General features: G+C 29.8%; 1 protein-coding gene across 1 annotated transcript; it reads left to right on the top strand.

Moving 5' to 3' along the window:
- The first annotated feature begins 9419 nt into the window (after window positions 1-9419).
- Window positions 9420-24188, top strand: LOC142322825 (uncharacterized). Its single transcript, XM_075361896.1, has 6 exons — window positions 9420-9519; window positions 15850-16105; window positions 17638-17771; window positions 20415-20562; window positions 22211-22307; window positions 23963-24188. Exons 2-5 carry the CDS (start codon window positions 15995-15997, stop codon window positions 22304-22306), a joined length of 489 nt encoding a protein of 162 aa, XP_075218011.1. The 5' UTR covers window positions 9420-9519; window positions 15850-15994; the 3' UTR covers window position 22307; window positions 23963-24188.
- Window positions 24189-24791: the final 603 nt, after the last annotated feature.

Here is a 24791-nt window from a genome sequence, read left to right as displayed (position 1 = left end):
GGATAAAAAACATTCAGATGGGCCTCTTAGTGATGAAGTATTGAAAAAATTTGAGAAAGTTATCTCCTTAGAAAAGGACAACTGTGTAGATGTGCTTGAGTACTCAACTGACAAAAACATCTGTTCATGAAGTGTTAAAAAAGCACCTTAGTTTCACAGGCAATAAACTCCAGTTATTACATGAGTTGCCTCCAAGAAATAACCTAAACAGTTGTTTGCTATTGAAATTCTCAGTGAGATTGACAATAAGCAAAGCTTTTTATTAATCAGTGATAGTCATATTTCTTGACATTTTCACAGACATAATGTCAGGGTTTTGACATAGAAATCCCATGAATTATTGAAAATGAACACAATTTGTGTCCCGGTCTGTTGTAAAATGACTGTATAATTATCTTTAAATTCCATGTTTTTATGATTCACAAGAGTAATTTTCTACTTTCCAGAGCAATCCACAGACCACAGCGATAAAATAAACATTTAAAATAATTAATATTTAACATTTCAACAATAAGTAACGGATATGTGAAATTTTGTACCAGAACAGCTAAAAACATTTTAATATAAAAAAAAATCAGTCACTTATAACAGATAGAATAGAACCCTTTCTAATAGATAGAACAGCACTTTTTTTCATCATTCACTAATGTTCTTTAAATATCAACTGCTATGAATTGATAATATATAATATTACAACCTGTGTGAAACTTATACACTGTCAAAGGAAATAATGGATAAATTAAGAACAAGCATAAGATTAATGGCCAGATTTAATGATGGCAATTACTAGATGAGAAAAAACTAAGAGGTGGATTGCTAAAGAAACAAAATTTGAAGACACGGGTAAAATAACACTCAAGAGAAAATGGAATTGGACTGGTTATATAGCAAAATCTAAAGATGGAAGGTGGACACTGAATTGGTGTCCAAGGGAGCTGATGAGTAATAGAGGAAGACCAACTTGGTAGAGTGGCGAGAGATGGGAAAGGATGAAAAGAGTATATGTCAGTAAATGGAAGTGTTGGATTAGATGTGTACATACAGTGTCGAAAATAAAAAGAAGAATGGGTACTTATGCAATCGTTGTTTAAGTCAATGTTTTAATCAAACCGCCCGCTAGTCTACCACTATAACCCATTGCAACTTCCTTACCTAATCTAAACCTTCACGACGGTTGCAACGCCATCTCGCTTTAGCGCTGACAGACATCATGTTATGATTATGAACGTTTGGACATAGACGATGTTCCGGTAAAACCCCGGCCTCAATAAAGAACTGCACGGCGTTCTGTTCCGTATTTGGTAGTTGCAAAATGTTCATTTCGTACAATGTAAATTAGAAACACAAAACTCCGAACCGATCTAAGTGAAGTGAAATACTAACTAGAATGAAAACAATTAGTATTCAAAAGATATCAGTTAAATGATAAGCTTTGCTGTCAATAGAGACAATTATCAAATCGTAATAATTGTTTCACTAATTTTAAAATATGACATTTAAGTAAATAATACTAGCTAATATGTAAATTGATAACTACTTACTGTTTAAACCCGTTGAAACGGAAAAATACGTGGCGGGAAGATAACCGATAAGAACCGAAAATGAATTAGAAGAAAAACGATTTTGATTTATTAATTGTTTTATTTTGATCATGAGCTAATACTCTTTAGCCTTATAAGGTTACATCGGCTTTAGCCGAGTTACTATGTGTACTTTTGTTTAGTTTGGAAAGTACGGTATAATAGTATAAGAACCAATATACAGTAAATGGTTTATTTATTTATTACAGCAATCTGTTGTATCTTTTAATAATTTATAACTATTTACATTCAAAGAAACTTTAAATAATTAATACACAAATCGCTGATAAATTTAACACTGTAGCACATTAAAATTGCCATTTTCCAAAGAGGTATAAAGTTATGTATATTTTTTAATTTCCATCGTATTATAAACATTTTAAAGTAAAAATAACTTTTTTAATAATTTTATATATTAATTGAGTATTATTACATAAATCTAACTGATGTAAACTGAATATCACTGAAATGTTTGAACATTAAAGAAGCAGCTTCGTAGGAGTTAAAATGGTACGAAATTTGCCGGCTCCACTAGGTTTTGAACAGCATAAATAGGAGCGTTAGGGTTTGAGGTTTCAGTTGCAAACAAAATTTCACGTGATGCTGTACCGAATAAGTCACGTTATGTTTCGTTTTTTTTTAATATGTGAAATAAAATATTTCAAAATTTAAACAGTGACATTATCTGAGTTAAAATTAATTGTATTGAATTAGTGTTCATTTATTGAATGAAAAAAGTTTAAATCAATCAATAGTAAACAATTTGGAATCGAACTGAAAGTAATCAAATTCGGTAAGTTAATAAATATTTATTAGTTTTATATTATCACTAAAAATCTAATATGGTTTTTAAATTTAATCTGTCTCTCATATTTAGAAGAGAAAGCAGCAAAGATAGATCAAATTAAAATAGATAAGCTACCTTTTCATCATGCAAACTTTATTGTATGATTAATTAAGAAGTTACTGTTATGATTAACAAACTAATTCTTAGGTTCTAATCATATTTTTCTTCTTGTCTTAGATTCATTAACAGTAAAACAGGAAATGTTAAATTATCCTTGTATTAAATAATCCTTGTAGACCTAGATTAGTTATTTTAAAAGTATATTGTTGCACTTTTCTAGTCAGGAAAAATAATATTTTATTGTCGTTAAGTTTGATTCATTATGATTACATGGAAACACATTCTCCTTCAAACAGAATATTTTTTCATTTAAAGTAAATTAATATTTTACAAGGCTTGCAGACTTTCTTTAACTTGTATCTTAACAAAATTGAACGCCAAATCAGAAAACTAAAATTGAAAATTTTCAACTTTCTGTGCAGTGGTGTAAAAGAAACTTTTAATTAAAAAACCATTTTATATGCATAATGCCATATGTACAGATGCCATACAGATCATAGAAATATAAAAATACACATTTGAACTTTGAAATATGAGTATTTCAATAAATGTATTGAAAATGTAAGAATTAAAGAAAATTTATGGGTCACAATCATAAGTTCACGATGGGCAGAAAATTAACATTAAATTCATAAAAATTATTCTTTTTTCAAAATATTATTAGGTAGAATTTTGGAATATTTTATTAATTGTTAAATACTCTGATAATTGGCTTACATATTTTACCCTGATTATTTACTGATTACTTTGCATTACCTCTTAGATGAATCTAGTTCATTTAAATAATAATTTTAAATAATATTTTTTTATCAGCTACCACAGATTACTAGTAAAAGGTCCTATTCTCCCATGAATCACACATACACACACACATATATTTATTTTTTTATTTTAATCATTGTAATCAAATATAATTACAAGTATTATATTACAAGTAAACATCAAAAACATAATAACAGACTAATTCATAAACAAGGAATTTATAAAAAAAAAGATAATACTCTGATGTCTGGGAAAAAGTAATTGAGAGTACACCCTAAGATATATAATTCACTCATATTAATCAAAGTTTTTTAGATAGGATTGAAATTAAAGAAAGAATAATCATTTAAAATTCATACTTTAATAAGTTATCTATAAAAAGGTAAGTTTTCAGACTGAGTTAAAGAAGTGTATATAACACATTGTTTTAAATAAAAAGGGGTTGATTAATTTGTTGCTTTATACTATCTGTATCAGTTAACTGTAACCAGTTCATGTAGTAAACAAAGTGACAGTATCACTTGTAGACCTAAATATTACCTACATTTTGATAGGCCTGTCATATATTTGGCTCAATGAAGAATATGATGGGAATCACTTTGCCCTTCAGTTGCTCTAGTAGGCCTAACACACAGTACAAGTTACTCTTGAACATGGCTGTGCCATTTATGGAAATTACTTCTGACATGCCAGGTCACCTACAATCATTATAGTTATGAGAACTATAACCAAAAGAACTTTTTGTTGCTGGTGATGCTGCCTAAAGAAAATACAGTAAATTTTTCAAAGTATTATGAAGAGGAAACAAAATGCCATGACTCACACCAAACACAATTGTCACCGTCATACATACAATAGTCCACGACTACCACTCTTATGGACACATTACTTTCTACTAGTGTTCAGAATGCACATTTGAATTTAATGCTTCAATCAGGTTTTTAGTTATACTTACTACATGCATATCATTGAAAGTGGTTGATTGTATAAGAAGTGTCCAAAATGTATTGTCTCCTATTTGAATTTCTGTTTCAATAACAAACTATGAAAGGAAAGTTTTGCTGCAATAGTGAGAAATTGCTGAAGTTGCATCATTAATACAGGTTTTACATAGAAGAAATTTACAAATTGGGGAAAGGTTTCACAAGAGTTATCATGTTTGAAAGAAATCTGCTAATGTCAAAAACAGATATCGGAATTAGAAAGTATCCTTAAAAATGTTCATTAGTGTAGTAATTTACTGGATATGAAACTGGCAACTACACAGAAGGATGAGAATGTTTTAAATCTTTCAAAAGGGGATTGTTACAGAGATTACTTTGAGAAGTTAAAGATATCAAATATCTTCTTTTTTCTCTGCAGATAGCCCTGCAAGGACCACACAAATATCACTTCATCTGGTTTCTTTATTTTTCTTCCAGAAGTTCTTTAATCTTTTGGACTGTTTAGCTCTTCTTTCTTCAATCCATTCATTGTAGATTGTGTCCTGTTATTCAAAACTCTTCCTTCTGTATACCTTTTGTTCCAGATGGTCTTTTTCTGTAATATTGAATGTTTGGAGCTCTTCTTTCATCTATTTAAAATAGGCTCCTTGACTTTTGTAGCTCCACAGTTTATTGAACATTTGTTTGTTTAGCCTTGATTGTTTTATTTGGATCATGTGTCCATAGAATTTTAATCATTTTTTCAATATTGTTACTTCTAGGTTCTCAGTATTATTGTATATCTCAGTCTGTAGCTTCTTGTGCTTTTCTTGAACCATAGATCCTTCCTAAAACTCTTCTCTCTATCTTGAGTAGATTTTCCATTCCAGTTAGATGTTAGTTTCCATGCTGAATAAGATGACTGGTCTTACAGCTGTATTGTAATGACTTAATTTTGTGTTTATGGTAAGGTTCTTTTTATTGTAAATATTTTTTGTGTTAAAGTTTAGATCTAATTTGTATTTTTTAATCTCAATCAGTAGTTTATCTTCCGTTTCTGCTGATTATTTCTGAAGACATTTGAAATGGTTTGTGATTTTTATTTTGTTTCCATTGTCTTTTGGGATATTTACTGACACTTGTAATCACTTCTGTCTTTGGAAAGATCTGCAAGCCTGTTTTTTTCCAGCTATTTCTCTTAATTGGTTAATTTGGTTGGTTACTTGTTCTGATTCTGTAAGAGCACTAAATCGTTGGTAAAAGCTAGACAATTTTCTGGTTCTTTGTTCCCATTTGTACACTAGAGTCATTATTTTCCTCGGAAGGTTTTCATGATCTGTTTATCTAAGAGTTAAAAAGCACTGATGAAAGACCATTTCCTTTTCTTATTCCTGCTTTTATTTGGAGTGGTTTGCTGATTTCATCTAGAAACTTGACTTTAGATACAGTGCTGGTTAAAGTGAGTTGAATTAAATTTATAGTTTTTTGGTCATCTTGATTTTTTTATTTTGTCAAATAAGATTTCTCTGTCCACTAAATCATTAGCATTTTGAAAATCAGTGAATTAAATAAAGGTCTTTCGGCCTTGTGTTGTAATATTTTAGTATCATTTTTTGCTTAGGATTTGTTCTGCATAAGCTCTATCTCTTCTGAACCCACCTTCATATTTACCAAGTTTTGAGTCAATCTGAGATTGACTCAATATATATTGACTGTATATTGAGATTCCTCTGTAGTTATTGGCATCAGTTTTTGGGCCTTGATTGTGCAATGGATGAATTAATGTGACAAACCAGCCATTTGGGACTTTTTCTTCTGTCCATATTTTCTGGAAGTCTGGTTGTTTCTCTTATAAGTTTTTCATCTGCAAGCTTCCATAATTCTGCTATTATGCCATCTTCACTGATGCTTTGTTGTTTTTTTTAGTAAGGTGATCAATATGTTTATTTCTTCTTTGTCTGGTCATGATTCTGTGTTTTGAAGCTAAAGTTTCGTTTTTATTTGGGGTTTTACAGTTTAATAAATTTTAAAATTACTTAGCCAGGGTTTCTTAATCTTCTTATTCAAGGCTAGTATGCCATCTTTTCTTTTAAAGTTGCAAGTTGGAGCTGATTTTACTTTTAAATGCCCAAAATAAAATAATTCTGTATTTTTTCTTGAAATTTTCTTCCATTTCAGTTATTTGTTCTTTTATGTGTTTTCTCTTGATTTTTCTTACTGTTTGGTGTTCTATTTTTCTTAGTTTTTGGCCCTTTTTTTAGATTTTTGTTTGGAATCTCTACTTTCCAGGCTAGAAACCTTTCGTTAATCTCATTTTTCATATTCTTTGTTCTACCATTCATGATTTTTGCAAAAGTCTAATGGTGAAATCTTTTGGGCAGGCTTAACTAAGCCTTCCCACAACAGGGGAATGTTAGTTTTGATTTGGGAGGGTTAGTTTACATTTATTCAGACTTTCACATTTGGATCTCTTTCTGGCAATTTCAAGAGATGGCTACGTGATTAAATTGTATTTTGGAAAACAAGTTTTTGCTTGGTATGGCTTTAATGTGGGTTGATATGATTTTTTAAGTTTAGGCTTTCACAGAGTTTGACTAATCTTTCATCATTCTCGTTAGTTCTCTTGTGAGCTGGATATTTACTGATTATGTTAGAGAACTTTTTTTCAGAACCAAGTTGATTGTTGAAATCCACCTAGTAGAATTTTCACATGTTTTACTGGGATTTTGGGTACTTTTTCAGAATTTCCCCCAAAATATTTTCTATTTTTATTGTATTGAAATATGATGAATTGTACATATATCTACAAATCATATGTAAAGAAAGTAGTCCATAAGAAGTTTAAAACTTCTTTTGATCCCAGTGATTACTTTGAATTTTGTCGGCTGCGATCAGTGTGCAAGGATCTGAGCTCTAAGCGTTATGCTGAGTATATCTCCCGTGTTAATAGCGCTATCCCTCTGAATGTCAGATCTTTTTGGAGCTTCTTTAATAGCATGAAAGATTCCTCAAGTACTGCAGAAACTTACTACCTCAGTGGCAGCTTCAAGTCTTCCCCTTCTGGAATCTGCAATCTTTTTGCTGACCATTTCTCCTCTGAATATGCTCAAGACGATACTCATACTCCTCATTACCTGTTTGAAACTTCTTTAAATCTCTCTGGGTGTGTGCTGGATGAGATTGATGTTGAGCGTAAACTGTCCTCTCTTGATCTTTATAAGGGTGTGGAACCTGTTGAAATACCGCCACTGATTTTCAAGCGGTGCAGTAAGTTACTTGCACCTCAACTTACAATAATTTTTAATAGACTTTTAGAACTTGGAGTCTTCCCAGACAGACTCAAGACCAGTTATGTAGTTTCTACTCATAAATCTTCTTATGTTGCTGAAGTACAGAACTATCAATCCATTGTTATCCACCCAGACTTGGGTAAGGTTTTTGAGTCCCTCATGCTCAATTATATATATTGGCTTCTACTGTGGTTGTTTCATGAAGCAAGAGCAGCATGGTTTTTCGTGTGGCAGATCCATCATTACAAACCTCGTTCCTTACAAACACTATATTATTCATTCTTTTTTCAGAGAAGGTAAGCAGGTTGATAGTGTTTACAACGACTCCTCTAAGGCATTTGACACCATCATCATAGACATCTCCTTGCTAAGTTAAAAGCTTATGGCATCTTGGGCAGTCTTCTTCAATGGTTTCACTCCTATCTTGCTGACTGGACACTCACTGTTAAATTTATTGGTGCTTCATGAGCTTTTGTCACAATATCCGGAATTCCATTAGGCTCTCATATGGGACTCTTCTTATTTACCATCTTTTTGAATGATATTGTGGACTACATCAATGTTGAGTGCCTGTTGTTTTCTGATGACATTAAGATCTACACTTCTGTCTCCTCTATGGATGATTGCCATCGTCTTCAGCACTGTCTCACTAAAATTGACTTACGGTGTGCCATTGAATTATATGAGGATTAATGCTGGCAAGTGCATTGTGGTCACTTTTTCTCTTTCTTCTGGTGCCCTTCTGTTTGAGTACACATTTAATGGAACTACACTAAGGTGTGAGTCATCCATTCATGACTTGGGGATCACTATTTTGTACAATCTCAATCCTGAGGATCTCATCGATGCTATTACTAGCAGCGCTGCTTGAGCTCTGGGTATTCTCATTAGAATGTCCAAGAGGGGTCTTAGTGTGGAGGCGATGAAGATGGTTTTTATTGTTCTTGTTAGATCAGTTCTGTAGTTTGGGAGTGTTGTTTGGTCGCCCATTGGACTGGACACATCCAGCGACTCCAGAGGATTCAGAACAGATTTTTGCAAGTTGTTGGTGTTGGATTTGGCTTTGAATACCGGTCTGTGCTGCTGGGTGCTGTGGCGCAGATCATGGGGCTGGAGCCATTGCTGAGAAGAGGCTATGTTTGCATTATGTTATGTTTCTCTGTAGAGCTCTGATCAGCGAGGTGGACTGCCTGAATTGCTTGAGCTGCTTGATATCAGAATTCCATGCCCGATTCATTCATCACACCTGTTCGGCCGTCATGTGTGTTCTACTAGTTACGAGCTGCATAGTACTATTCCACGACTTCACAGACTTGGCAACTTGGTCTCTCTGCTTCATGACTTCTTTTATGATAGCAGCTATAACCTGAAAAGAATATTTAAATCTTTGTAGTGTGTTACTGCACTCTGTTTTCATTGTGAATATGTTTATTTATCGCTAATTTAATCTTACTGATTTCAGCTCATCCATATTTTGTTACGTGTTTGTTTATCTTATTATTATTGTTGCATTTGGGTCATCGATTATCACATGTCTTCCTTTTATTGTTTTGAATTGTAGAAATATATTGCTAATTTGTTATTGATAACTCCTTTAAGAATATATTGCTGTTATAACCTTAGTCATTATATCTTAGTGTATGCCTATAGTTATTGTTGTTGGCATTTTATTACTGTTATGATATTTTATTACCGGTACTTTTTATATTGTTAAATTGAGCTGATGTTCAACCTGTTATTATTTATTGTATCTGGTCTTCTAAATAAGTAATTATTACTGTTGTTTTTTTAATTCATCTTGGACTTGTAAGTCACATATATATTGTATTTTTGTGAATTAGCTTATGCTGTTAGTAAATAAATATCTACATAACCTATGCTTGCTTCGCTCCCAGACCTCGTCTAATTAACATTAATTATACAAATTATATACAACAATGATGCAATCGTTAATGATGGGTAATAGAGTTTGTTGGATTCTTATTTATGTGAATTTATATGGCGTCACCAACATAAGGATGAGGAAGATTTGTTCAATTTTATACTTTAACTTATTAGTGAGTTTCATCCTATAGTAAAATTATCGTTTAATAAAATAAGTATTGTATTGTGTTTATAAAAGTAATCGTAATTACTATTTATAATAAATGTTATGTTTTATTCAAAATTATATTATATGAATTTTTAACCATACAACTGTTTCTTCTAAATAATTTTATCTAATCATTAGAATACATGCATTTTTAATGAATTATAATATTGCAAAGTCATTTTAAAAAATAGAAAAAGTTTGGGGGGAAATTCTAAAAGAGTACCGGATTTTGAGGATTTCTTCTAATTTAACTCAGAATTCTTTGACTTTTTCTAGATTTGTTTTGTTATAGAAGTGTGTGTGTTAATTAGTGTGTATTTTTTATTTAAATTTTTGTTGTCAGAAGTGGCAATCTTGCATTTTCATCTTTAAACTAGTGACAGTATAAACATTTTGAGATAATTAAAAACATTGTTGCTGCTAACGGTTATAATGTTGGTACTATAAACAAATTATATAATAAAATAAATAAAAAAATTTATTTAAATAAATTTAAATTTATTTATTAAATAAAAAATATATTAAAAAAATGGCTTAACATGCTTGTGGCTTTAAATGGCTTTATACTACTAATAACAAATTAATTAAATATATTAATAATAATTTTCATAAAAAATCATATAATGATTCCAATTTGATAAACAGGGAGTATACAGTCTTGTTTGTGATGATTGTGAATTGATATATGTGGGTATGACCAATCGCAAATTGTCCACACGTGCTAAAGAGCATATAAATAGCATTAAAAATAATAAACCAGAAAACTCTAACTTTGCCAAACATATAATAGAATACGGTCATACAATCATAATAATTTCATGAAAATCTTAAATATTTCTTACAAATATTATAATATTTCTAATTTGGAAAAATATCATATATATTGTAATAATAAATATTTAATGACCAAAAATTTTTAGACAATGTATTATTTAGACATACTAAACATAAGTATAAAGAAGTAATAATTTAATATAATAATTATCTCTTTTATAACATGGTTCCGTTTTATTTCATTTTAATCCACCAGAGTTATGAATATTCCTTCAGTATACTAGTAGGACCAGGACAGTCATGACTGTTTTTAAATTTTAACTATGATTTTTAAACTTTGACTTTAATGCATTAATTTTAACTCCTGATGATGGCTTTCAAGTAAGCCAAAAGATCTAGAGAACGTATCAACATGCTGGCAAGGTGAATTATATTAATTGTTTATTTACTTTACATATCAGCGGTACCATGTTTGAGAAAATACATTCAAAATATCAATATTGCTGCTGTATTGTAAATGTGAGTAGAAAAAATGCTTCTGTAATGGAAAAGTTTCTGTTGCTGATTTATATTAAAATTTTGAAGTCTACTAACAAGCAATCTGAATTATGCCAGGAGTAATTGTAAAATACTCTTGTCAAAAATTTTACTTACTGAGCAGCCAAAATTACTGGTGATGGTTAATACAGTACGATTCCAAAATATGAATGTATCTAAATTTACACAGTAAAAATTAATAATAACAAATAATTTTTGCATTACTTAGCTTTTCTTTCCTGTTTTATATGGAATGAACTGAACTATCAATTTCATTTGGTCCTGAGAAAGAAGGTAGATTGCACCCTGAGAGAGGTATTCTCTATTTTGGCTGAATCATCCCCGTTCCCTATTTTTAATCATATGGGTCCTATGGAGGTTATATTAGACACTGCCCAGACATCATTTGTGGTATCATGTTGGAAACTTCTGTTAGCTGGTAGGGTGGCTGCTTCTTTAGTGGAGTTCATTGGGTATGGCAACTCGTAATGAAATCATCCAGGATTGTTTCCTATCCAAAAGTTACAAAAAACCAAACTAGTGATTGAAGTGCAATAATATTTTGGTTTCTGAATGCCAAGATCAAGTCATCATCGTAAAGGGTTATTTATTGAATTTTATTTTATTTCTTTAATAAAAATTATTCTTTTAAAGATTTAGCAGTTTAATTCAGGGTAATTAATATAAAAAAATGTTAAGTTAAGAAAGATGCGCGTAGATTTTCTGAAATTCGTTTGTATTTTTTAAAAATTGTGTAAATAGCTAATATGTAAAAAAAAACTATATAAATTATTTAATATGCTCTGAGTTCATATTAACATTATACATAGTATACTGTATTAAGAAAATCTGACTGAATTTGTATTCATTATCATTATTATCTTTTTATGCATCGTTTTTCAGATGAACAGTTAAAAAATAAATGTAGATAAATATTTGTGGTAAACTTTTTCTAAATGAAGGCAGATAGTTCAATAGAAAGTTCAGAAGAAGAAAATGATAGCACTTATTATACGAGTCCTCGATATAAACAACTTAAAGAGGATAATTTCACAACAGTAGCTGTTTGTCATGTTAAAAACTGTAATAGTTAACTTTTATTCATCATACTTTTACATATTCTTATTCTTGCAGAAACCTCTGAGTTCATCAGAGGCATTATGAACATCAGATTTATGTAAAAATGGAAACAAAAACTTAATTTTATATTGTATAGTGATACATTTAATATAGCTTGATTTTGTGTTATAAGCAGGGTGTTCAAAAAGTGATGCACCTTATTGGAAAATGAGTAAGTTACAATATTTGTTGAAAGTGGCCTCGATTATGCGATTCACATAATTGAATACGACATTGCATGCTCTTAAACATGTTGTATCGTTTGTTGAGGAATTGCAGCAACACATTGTTCAATTTCACTCTGCAATTCAGGAATGTGTGAGGATGAGTTTTGTAGAGCATCCTTAAGGTATCCCCACCAGAAAAAGTCAAGAGGGGATAAATCAGAAGACCGAGGAGACCACAACTGCTTTGAAATCACTTGTCCATGAAAACACTGATCGAAGAAAGTCATAGTGTTGTTGGCTGTTTGAGTTGTAGCATTATCCTGCTGAAACTACATGTAGTCTACCCAGTCTACAGGTATAATGTTATAAATTGTTGCACTCTCTGTACTTAGCACTCGCTGTTCACTGTTCCATGAAAGAATATCATGAAAATTCGCCTTCATGAAATTGCACACCAAACACCCACTTTTTATCTGTACAGAGGAGACTCATCCAGCTGATGTGGATTTTCCATACACCAGATGCATGAATTCTGTGCATTCACATATCCATCAAGGAGGAACCATGCCTTAGACCAAGATCGATCATAGAGTTCTTCCTCATCTGGCGTTACAGATAATATGAACTGCTGACAGAATGAAAGCTACATATTTTCCAATGTCTGCAGGTAACAACTTGTCAACAACACATTCTGTACAGATGCATCTTTAAACACTTGACAATGCCATGTGGGCACTACCAATGGAAACACCAGACTGTCTAAATAGGCGTCACTCAGGCTTCTTGGAGCTAACAGAATATGCAGCTTGCAAGTCGATCAACTTGTCTGCTGTTAGCACTTTTGGCTGCTTCTGTCATATTCCCTGCCTCTTGAACTTGTCGTACAGCCGTTTGATGGAGAACTTGTTTGGTACATCCACACTATACTTTTTTGTAAAGGCATTCTGATTCTAGGCATAACTGGCACATCTAATATATTGGGAAACAGTGAATTTTCTCTTCTGCATTGTGAAACTTATTTTTGTTCAATTAAACCAGCAACAAAAGAAGGAAAAACCTTCCATAAGTTTGCGTCACTTTTTGAACACTGTATTAAAAGTACATATTACAAATATATAATTTTAATTTCAAAATAATAGAACATTTCTTCTGAATGCCTTTTGAAACTAATTAATTTCTCCTCTTTAGCGGATATCCAGTGCACTGTTGTTAACAATGCCAGTCGTAAGTAAATAAACTTTAAATATATAGACATAATCATAAGCAAAATGGATAATAAATAAACATCTTTCAAATAAGTAGGAAACATACTAAATATGACACATTTAGCTCCATCCATCACAATCTTGCTTAGATGTTGTGGCTTCTAAGACACACACTTAAATGTTTTATCTGTGCTGTAGAAGCATCCTCAAGATGCTTTTTTCACTAAAAATATTCCAGTTTTACTACATGGCAAAATTCTATGACAGTACTGTGTTCTTATATCTAATATTTAACTCATCCTCCTTTCTGTCATATTTCATCTCTTTTGTTTACCATAAAATTCACTATTTCTTTTAACTCATATTAATTGAAAATAATCATTTAACCCTCAATAATAATTTGAAAAGTAGGGTAAATAATTATTATTTTCTATTCCTATATTGTTTCTTCTACATACAAATTAAAAATCATCAGTAAAGGCTACATGTACTTTTCACTTCTTTTTATAATTAAACTTAACTTTCTTCATTATCTCTTCTTACTATAGGTGCCCAATTCATGTACAATTAAAAAATAAATCTTATTTACTTAAATCTAGTTTTTTAATAGCCTAGGCCTGTACCTATGGGTTTTTAAATTTAACTTCTATTATTATACAATTATTGAATTTAATTTATATTTATTTACTTAAACATTTTTAATGTAACCTAGTATAATACATTTGTTTGCTCACCTGTATTTCATTTCTTTGTTTTCTGGTGATTTTCGTTAATTTCCTTAGTTCACCTATGATTCATCTCTACTCAATTGGTCACAATCAATGTTTGCTCCTGGATGTATTCAACAGTCCATAATTTGGTTAAAAATACCTGGCTAACCTTTATATAATTACCTGATACCTTCCTTTATCTCCTGGCCTCATCCACATGTATCTCTGACTGAGGCCACAAACCCGTACTCTTCTGTTTTCCAATCGTCCTACTAATGTGGCATTCTTGGCTTCTACAATTAATCGACTTCCATTTTCTTTTACATATATTATTAGATAATCTATTTCTTCCTGTATATTTTTCTGTTTCTTCAATTTTTGCTGAAAAGTCTGGCATTTAAATCTGCACTATACAAGCAGACTCAGACTTTAAACTTATCCTAACAAAAATTATTTTTTCACTTGTTTTTAATCATTTTCTTCATTCCTATATGCTTAGTAATTTTTACTTCTACTACTGCATTCTCTTTATCTTATTCTGTATTAATTACTTGATAATATCCTGACCAGAGATCTTACTTTTCTTCCCTTTTGCTTCACTGAATCTTATAGCATCTAATTTTATAACCTAACCATTCCTCATATAAATTATCTAGTTTACCACTTTTATGTAAATTCTGAAACTCTATATTCCAACTTAAAGAACATCATGATTTTATTTTTCTTGTGAACTTTTTTTGAATTAATACATTTTAAATAAATTTTTTGAGTACCATAAACTATTGCAGTCATTAGTCATTAATTAAATGCCAACAGCATGCAGTAAAATTGCGATTGATGTGATCATCAAGTGCACATTAAATTAAAGTATACATAGTCCATTAAATTACAACACTAAATTATTGTTAACATAAGTCAATAATAAATGAAAGTTTTATTAACCATTTATTAAATAAATATTAATTTACATTATTTTTTTCAAATTTGGTTTTCAGATAAAATAACTATAAAAATTGTCTGAAAAAAATTGTTAAAAAATAACTTAATGGTTGAAGGCTTTCAGAGGGATCTTTTTTAACTCCTGGTCCGCAGTTAAGCAATTCATTTCGTAGAAGATGAGATGAATGTTCTGTAGCGTGTGTGAAAAATGCCATGCCTGACCGGGATTCGAACCCAGGATCTCTGGGTGAAAGGCCGAGATGTTACCACTCACGCCACAGAGGCCAGCTTCAAAGTAGGATCTAGTCAAATATAAAAAAATGTTATTTTAGATATTTGTATTTTCTAGCTGTATTTTCTAGTGTAAAATACAGCTATGTTTTTTCTTTACTTATGGATTGTTGCCAAATATATTCATTAGTATTTCTTCTTCATCTGTTTTTCCTTGTTGAGCAAGGTGTTGCTCAACTTTTCTTCTTCTGTTTAGTTCAGAAATAGTTTTTTTCTTTGTAGGGTAACATCTCTGCTTCATTTTAGTCTGTTAAGCTACTTTCTAAATCAACTACCTCTTCTGAATTTGGACTTATCCCTTTTAATTACCATAGTATGGTGAAGAGTCCCACTTTATTTAAAACAAGTATTTCTCCCTCAGAGAGGTTTCTACTTTCCATTTTTTCTATAAATGACAGAACTTAATTGACTACATTAAAGTTGGTCAGTTTAACATGTATGTAAAATCTTAATTATTGAAATATAATGCTTAAATGTGTTTTCTAAAACAATAAAAAAAATTAAATATTTTAATTATAAATGTATAAAACTCTTATGGCTACTTTACTTTTAGATTGTTACTTCAAAGTAAAAGAACTCAAGACGAGCTATCTGAGACTGAGGAGTCTGAACTTGAACCGCCTTTATGCAGAAAATTTGTACAGAGAAGTGGTAAAGATAAAATAGATAAGCATAGAGTTGATAGAAACTTACACAAAATGTTTACGAAACATTGTTCTAATTTTAAAAAAAAACTTAAGCCAGAAGACCAAGAAGAAGGTTATTATGATGTTATTGACACATACTGGAACACTATGCAGAGAAATAAAGTAAGTTTGAAAAACAATATATTACTAATAAAACATTTTTAATTTATGTGTAGCGCACATGGTTGTTATTGAATAGTTTAATTATTAATTAATATAGATAAAAAAAATTTTATAGGTATATTTTCTAATTTATTGAACCCTTTATTTCAAATAGGTTTTTTTATACAACCAGTAAATTCCATATATCATCCATTTGTGCCCTAAAAAATGTTTTCTTGATATTTAATATTTACATTATAAAAATTATGACTGTTGGATTTAACATACCTGTAATTAAATTTTCTTTATTAAGACTCTTCATTAAATGATTTTGTATGATAACGAGAAACAGTAAAGTGACTTCACAGCTCAGGACTACTTGTAGGCCAGTTTGTAGAGCTGCTTTGATTGATCCACTGACAAACAGTTACTGTTCATTAAAGTGAGGATGGTCTTGGCTGAAGTAATTTCAAGCTCATCCAGTTGAAGAAAACAATGGTTACTTCAAAATAAAAAAATTTCCATTTCTTTATCTTTCAATAAAGAAAATTTGCAAGATTTCCATAAAACCAAACTGAATTAGTTTTATGTGTAACATCTCAATTAATGTAATTACTGACAGCATTGTCATGAAATACAATTCAGTATAAATTGATAATAATGCACAGACATAAATTAAATATTTATATTAGGAAATGGATGTTTAAAAATTAAATACCTTTGTATGTTATCATTATGAAGTAGTTGATACATACTTTCCCTTTACTGTTGCTTATTTTGTAGAAGAAAATTAACAAAAAAGTGCAATATCCTTGGTTACATGGTACTGTATTCTACAACTTGATTGTTCTATGACACCTGTCTCAAGAAGTATCGTCTTATTAATTAAAGGATGAAAAGTAAGGATAAATGCTGATGACTGAAGTCAAATTTAATAAAATAATTCTTATCATTCAATGATATCATTTGGCATTATAGTTAGATAAGTTGCAACTGGTATGTATTAAAACCAACACTGTGTATAAAACCAAATTCCATATTAAAATTTGTCAAGTTAAAGAATGCCAGTACATGTCAGAGAAATGGTATTTATGTTATAAATAAACGCAGAGGAGGATGTCAGATTAGATGATAGAATGAAACAAAAGTTTGTGAATTGCAGGAAAAGGAGTTGGTGACCCCCTCTTACTCCATAGACGTCCCAGGTAATTTTTGACCTTCCCCCCACAGTTAATAAACATTCATTGCTGCAGTAGAATCAGAGTCCTATGTGATTCCACCAATCAATGCAGAGAAAAAAGGAACAGTGAGTAAGGGAGGAAACAATTAGCCCATAAAAGGAGTACATCATGAAATCGAGGAGGTTTATGCTTAAAAGGAAATAAGTAGGAAATGATTAGTTTCTACATCAGCTTGCTAATGAATAATCTTACACCATATGGGTAAATTGATATTAAGCCCGTACTTTTATAGATATTAGTTTTATAATAATATTTAATTTACCTTGCTGAACCTGCACAACAGAAATAGATAAACCACTTAAATTCTTTCAGGGTCTACGTAAGGATGTACATACACAAACTAGCAATATGACCATTAAAACAGAATGTGAGGATATGGATACCGATGAGGGATTAAGAATAGAAGAAAGGAAGAAAGAGAAAAGATTATTGCAATCTCTATTAGTGTAAGTATTGATAAAACAAGTATACTTCTTAATATTCAGTTCTACTCCCTTCATTAAATATTTAATTTTCATCAGCTAGGCAGCACTATGTGATAACAGTTAAAAGAAAGTGTTTGCAGCATTTATGGGAAACATCTTCAGCCTAAAAATACATTACATTAGTTAGTTACATGTAACGTAATTAACATTTAAAATAGACAAGTATTTTAATGTAAAGTAATACCTGTTTCTGGCCAAAATAAAATTCATAAAGGAAATATGGTAAGTATGTTTGCTTAATAACTCCTCAAACATATTCTGTTGTATAACAAGTCGTCATATTCTCAATACATCTGGAGGTTATCAACCGATTAACCGCTCTTTACAACATGAATTTCTTTCCCGAACTATAAATAACTTTTAATTTCTAACAATCAAAATTACTTTATAAGTAAAAAATATTTATTATAAACTAAAATCTATATTAACATTCACACAATGATTTTTAATTTCATAAACATCAATGATTGTGTTGGGATCAGTTGAAATAATTAATAAACCAATTTTTGTTAATGGTATTTCATCGGACAATCAGTAAGTAATCTTTTTGTCATGTTTTTGTATTAAATAAATTTATGTTATTTTACACATTGTGAATTGTGATTTTAAAATATATGACACCTTGTTCTAGTAAAAAACGCCTTATATGTAGTCATCTGCTTCAGAAGCAGACAATACTTTACTAAATTAGGATACACAATCGCAAATAGTTTTGAATATTATAAATGGCAACCATCATACTTTACATGGAATTCCAATGTAAAATTTTAATTATTTACTACTGAAAGGGATAGATAGTATCATGAGTTTAAATATCAACACAGTTTTTAGACAAATATTGTTGCAGATTTGATGAACTTATGTGTTTTCTGATTCAGTTTTTGTTAACATTATCTTGAAAGACAATAAGGTCAGTACTATGAGTTTCAAAGTTTAAGTGACTGATGGCTTGATCTCTATCATATATCATCAGAATCGTTGTTAAGAATTGCCAGTTTTTCAATAAAAACTTCATGGACATGTCGGTCAGCCTTTTTTAAGATATTCTTATAGTTAATTAGAAAATGACAAGACAATAAGATCTGCTCAATAAACTAAATCTGATAAAAACTTAACCAGCATTAAATTTTTTTAACAATAATCTGTGATAAAAATAGATCCTCTGTAAGAATTTTCTTACTGAGACAAATGTCATTTTTTGTGGCATTTGTCAAAAAAACTATGTTTCACATTGCGTTTATGAAATCACACTAAATTTCACAAAAACTTCTAGAAAAAAGTTGTACCGAATTATCTTCTTATTATTAAAGTTGATTATCTACTTAAAAAAAGTGTTTTATTTTTTTTTCCATGTAATGTATGTTTTACATATGTATTACAAATTTATATGAAATATTTAAAAAAAATATTAATAAAAGTTAACACCTTAAATAAAAGTTAAGGTGTGTGTGTGTGTGATTTTAGTATAGATCTTAGATTTTAGTATGTAACAAATAATCTCCAACATACTGGAATAAAATGAATGAATCATTTATCTAAAAGTTACCATGTTTTTTCTGTGTTATTACAGATTTTCAGTATCCTAACAAAAACTTTTAAGGTCACATTAGATAATTAAAACATCAGTTTGCATGTTAATATATAATGCATTGCTTCCCGATTATAGTCAGGACAACTGAAAATTTACTATCAAATCATTAGTATTTTTTTTTATAAATTTTGTGTAACATATTTTTACAGCAATCAGTTTGTTTCGTGTCAGCATTACTTAAAGAATATTGTAACTGTTTTTTTTTGTGATTGTGGTCTTTTATATGAATAATATATTTATATATATATATATGTATGTATAAAAAAAGTTTTACTAAAATTCTCAAGAGAAAGTTTTAAGACTAGTGTAGCATTGAATCGGCATCAAGATAAAATCCCCTTTCAAGTTATTTTTGTACCTAGCTTCATGCGTGACAATAATTTTGAATAACTTTTCTTCATCCTTTTTCTATAGCAACCTTCATGAGTTTGAAACACTGTTTTTATGTTCAGAGTTTTTTAATATATACTTAAAAAACTCACTGCGAAGCAGAATATTCACTTCTTATATTTCATCATCCATTTTTCCTGTAAAATTTTTTTCAGAAATTTTTATGGTTATAGAACTAAAGAATTAAGTTTTCAAAAGATCCAGTTGTAGTTTTATTGTCATTATTAATTCAATTTTTAGTAAAGTGTATTTTTTTTCCAGTAAAGGGTATTTCTGTAATTTTCCAGTTTAGTTATTAATTTTTCTTTTATGAATATACTTTTCTGAATTTATTTTCATTTAATTGATCTAACTGAACAGAAGTAAAAAAATAATATGTGTTGTACTTTATTCATAAAACTACATAAGCCTTGTATGCCTAGTATGTCAAATTGAAGAGTGTTACTATAAATGTAAAGACTAACTTACTATAAATGAAAATGTAAAGACTAATTAAATGTAATCTATTAATACCCATAACATATTGTTCATAATTTTGTGATTTTTAATATTTTTGAAGAACAAATTGTTTAACTAAATAAGGATTATTTTTAAATTGTTTATTTGTTTTATATGTTTTCTAGGGACAAAAAGCTTAAAAGAGCAAAATGGCTATGTGAAAAATCTCCAAGAAACATACTTAATACAATAAACTGTATCAGTCCAAAGAAAAAACATGAGAAAAGGAAACGCAATGAAAGATTGTTCAAAGGTTTAAATGTACTGAATGAGGTAAATCTAAAAAATTCATAAAAAACTACCAATTTGTAAAATCTAAAAAAATTATTTCAGACATTGAACAGAAATACTAGGAAATACAAAAAATTATAGCTCTCAGGCTTTGGCTGAAGATAAATATGAAGTGTCGTTTGTCACTTCATATGTGTGTTTCAGTTTTTTACTTTTCATTTGGAACTAAACTATTGAACTACGATGAAGGATACTTTATAAATTTAAAAGCTAATAAAATAATGAGCCTTATTATAAATTTATTATTTTATAAAGGTTTAAACCTTTTTTGTCATATCTATTTTTTTAATTTAAAAATATATGAATAGCAAGATTATATCTTGTGCTGTAGACAGCATAGTATAGTTTCCCATAATTCACATTTTGGCTGTGATAAACAAAAGCAGTTCAGACGTATGTTTTATCAAAACGGCCAAAGATTTGTAAACAAAATTATTTTACCAGTGATTGCTATTTAATTTACTTGACGTTAAATAATTTGAAAAGAAAACTTTCTCTACTGTTCAAAAATGTTGTATGAGCAAACCCTCAGATTTGTAGCAGCACATTTTCCAGCCGAGTTAACAGCTAGTTATCCAGACTTATAGATGACAATAAAATCAAAAACATTTTCTGTCATGACTTTCTGGTTAAAATGCATAACACCAACTTCCACGACCAGTAATTCAAAATTTTCAAGAAAGGTCATTCTTTATTGTGTCATTAATGTTTTTACATTTGCATTGCAATGATTCCACCAAACACTATACCAGACAGACTGGACACACATTCATCTACAAAATTTTCATTAGTTAACTATTTCAAATAGAGTTAACTTTTCAATTCAAAATGCAGTAGCATGACTACACCCCAAGCGACTGTACATACTTATGAACTTCCACTACCTCTAGAATGAAACCAAGACGATGACGGCTGTTGCTACATTTTGCAAAATTTGTTCGGAGTAGATTGATAATTTTGCTTACAATTAATGTAGGAACCAGGCAAGGCAGCAAATGACTAACCTCCCTGGTCAGAGGTAGCCCCTTTATAAGTCGATTGTACTTTTCCTCTACTATTCTTCCCAAATCCTTCATCGCCTCTTTCATGTGTAGGTCTCAAAGAATTTCTGTGTCAGCCCTGACACAAATCCTGTGATGTGTCAGCAGCAGTGTGCTGTCTCTTTCTAGTAGCAGACAAGGTAGCCACTTTTTTAGTAGATTCAAAAGGACAGTAATTTTGGCTTTGGGCTGTTCAGAGGTGTTTTCTATGAAGCATTATAAAAAGGCCACTATAGTCAGGAGCAGAAAGTCAGGATTTCTGCTCCTGAAATCTATATTCTATATATAAAGAGGTATAAAAACTCACCCTGCCTAATACAGAATACAAAAATAGTTGTAGTTTAACTGTATGAAATATTTCACTGTAGATGATATGCGAATATATACATCCACCTATATAAATTAAACGTATGTTGTATCACGTAAAAATCTCATAGACATATGCTAGAATTTGTCTTATTATCAAATACTTAATAATGATTTATTATTTTGTCTTATTTAATATTATAAGAATTAGAATGTTATCTAAAACAAAAAAGAAAAAAATTGAGTATTCTTTCTTAATATTTTATGTAATATGCACATTTCAGAGAAGAAAAAGAAGTCGTTCTAATTTAGAAGGGAGAAAGCAGAGAAGAGAACGCATCAGACAACACGTCATGCGCAGATATCATAGAATAGTGTAAGGTAGGAGGCAGAATTTTCAAGCATGGATTTTTATATTAATAAGCAAAATCAAAAGCCACAGTTTGCAGTGTGGAACATTTTGTGCAAATAGGAACAAAAGAGTAGCTGCTAGGGTTATGGCTGGGAGACCCAATGGAATGAGACTGTTTGGTAGACCCAGATGACATTGAAAAGATAGATTTTGTTTTTTTAGATTAGGCTTGGTCTGGAGGGAAGTCGGAAGTAAGGGATTACGATGAGATCGGTTTAGCTCTAGATAGGAAGAATTGACTGACTTTTGTTAGTCCAACTATAAGTAATTCCTGTGAGACCGTGGAATAAATAAGTAAACAAAATTAAATAATGATACAAATACTGAATCTAATAAAGTTAGTAAGTTACATAAAACAGAATTAGCTATTACTAATATGAGCAAATTGTAAACTTGCAGATCAGCAATATGAATATCAGCATATGTGGTATTAAACCATTCTTCCCTGAAACTTAGGCCAATTTACTGTATTGACAGGGTAAAGGTAAACTCATACATAAACACAATGCGAAGATGCCATTCAAGATTGGCTTCAAGAAACTCATCAATTCAGAATCAAAACTGTCTTGTCTTCAAGAAGGCCATGAACATAAGCCTCTTGTGGAAGTTAATTTTGTATTTTACAATCCTCAACAGTCTTCCACCTCACAATAGGTGTTTTTGATAGATCAATACTGATAGGTAATTGTAAAACATCTTATTGCCTCAAGATCACAACTGCAAATCTCTAAGTTTTATATTTGAGCTTAATGTTTCACTTCTTTCTTTCAGTTCAGTTGTCCATATTTTGAAAATTTCACAGTCAGTAAAATTATAAATTTGAGATTATCACGTTGTTTCATTTTTTGTAAACATTGAGCGGCTGTGAACAATGAATACACTGGACATACTACCTGAGTCACAGATGACATTGCAATAAACACAGGCGATTTTAAGTTTTAAAATGATTGAAAGCCAGAGTTTTATTTGAAAGATCATTTATATATCAAATGAAGTCATTGTGTCTGTATGCATTAAACAAAACTCAGTTATGGTATTATTTTTTGTTTTCATGTCTGTATAAAATTTGACTGAGATGTGAGGTGTAGATGTCTCTTTGCAGGGCACATCATATTGATTTAATATTCAAATCTTATAATGAAAACATACAGATTGTATTCAAACTTCATTTATTATTTGCCTATTTATATCCTGTTCCTACCCACATCATTGGAAACACAATTATCTTATAATCTCAGCTCACTGCTACACAAAATTCAATTCAAGAATTTTGAGTTGAAGGTACTGCATTTACTGATATGTTTAATGGCTTTCAGCAAACTATTGTACTATAACTTAAATTATCTAAAGAATTAATGAAATAAAATTTCTTTACTTTCCTCTATATCAATTTCATGCTTTCAGCTTACAGTTGCCACAATAAAAGATTAATTATACAGTACCTGGGATTGGATTAAAATACATATTTAAAAAAAATTATAATCCAAATGATATCATTGAATAAAGATATTTATTTATTGATTAGAAGCCCTTTGTTCTCACTTAAGACCTTAGAAATAATATTTTTTGTATTAATTAAAATATAAATTCATGTGTATAAAGTAAAATAAACTTCTCTTTTCAGGAAGTAATTGTAATGAAGAGACAATTTTTAAGGTAAATAATATAGCTGATAAAGACAACTATTAAACAACAAGCATATGAACAATTATGCTAGTATAGGAAAACAGTTATATAGAAATTTACTCTGAAAAATTCAAAACCAAATTTTGAATTTCATAAATTCAAAGATTGCTTTAAATATATTTATGAATAAAAGAAAAATGTACAAACATGAATTACCACCATGAAATTCTTTAACGAATCTATTTAAAAATTATTTAGTTGCTTAATAAAAAAATGTATTTCAGGAAAATCATAAAAAAGTAAAGAAAAAAAAATTTTTATTATTGATAATACTAAATTTGACTAAAATGTTTTTTTTAACTACAGCCAAATAGAGCATTATTCTCATGAGATATTAGAAATTTTTCATCTAATTTTGATTAGTTTTTTCCTACTATTTTACTAGTGATGTTTTATTTAACTTTACTGTCTAAATAATTCTTAAATCTTGTAACTTTTCTTTGTAAATTTTTGTAATTCTGATTTTTAATAAATTAATTAAATAATAGATGTGTTGTTTTATTTTTTGCATTACGCAATAAGCTATTGGCTCATAATATTAGCTACTGACTCATTCATAATTGAACAAGTAGTCTACCTTCAAATTTGACACTATAACACTTATATGATTTAGCAAAATTTTTGTGTGTATTTTAAAATAGATTTTTGTGATTCTTCTGATGAGATTTGAGATCATCCAAATCATATAATAAAGATAGAAAATTGTATTTTTACCTGAATTTTGGAATTAAATGAAACCCAAGTATTTCATATTATCTGGCTGAAAA

The sequence above is a fragment of the Lycorma delicatula genome, chromosome 4, assembly GCF_047948215.1.
Source record: "Lycorma delicatula isolate Av1 chromosome 4, ASM4794821v1, whole genome shotgun sequence".
Lineage (NCBI taxonomy): Eukaryota > Metazoa > Arthropoda > Insecta > Hemiptera > Fulgoridae > Lycorma > Lycorma delicatula.
Note: the sequence above shows the minus strand (reverse complement) of the source record. Positions and strands in the feature narration are given on the sequence as shown.

What these genes read in the sequence shown, in the direction of transcription:
- LOC142322825 (XM_075361896.1), top strand. Translation starts at nt 15,995, where the DNA reads ATGTTTACGAAACATTGTTCTAATTTTAAAAAAAAACTTAAGCCAGAA. An exon ending in ACACTATGCAGAGAAATAAA is followed by an intron (nt 16,106 to 17,637) that starts GTAAGTTTGAAA and finishes AAATTCTTTCAG; the next exon opens with GGTCTACGTAAGGATGTACA. An exon ending in TTATTGCAATCTCTATTAGT is followed by an intron (nt 17,772 to 20,414) that starts GTAAGTATTGAT and finishes TATGTTTTCTAG; the next exon opens with GGACAAAAAGCTTAAAAGAG.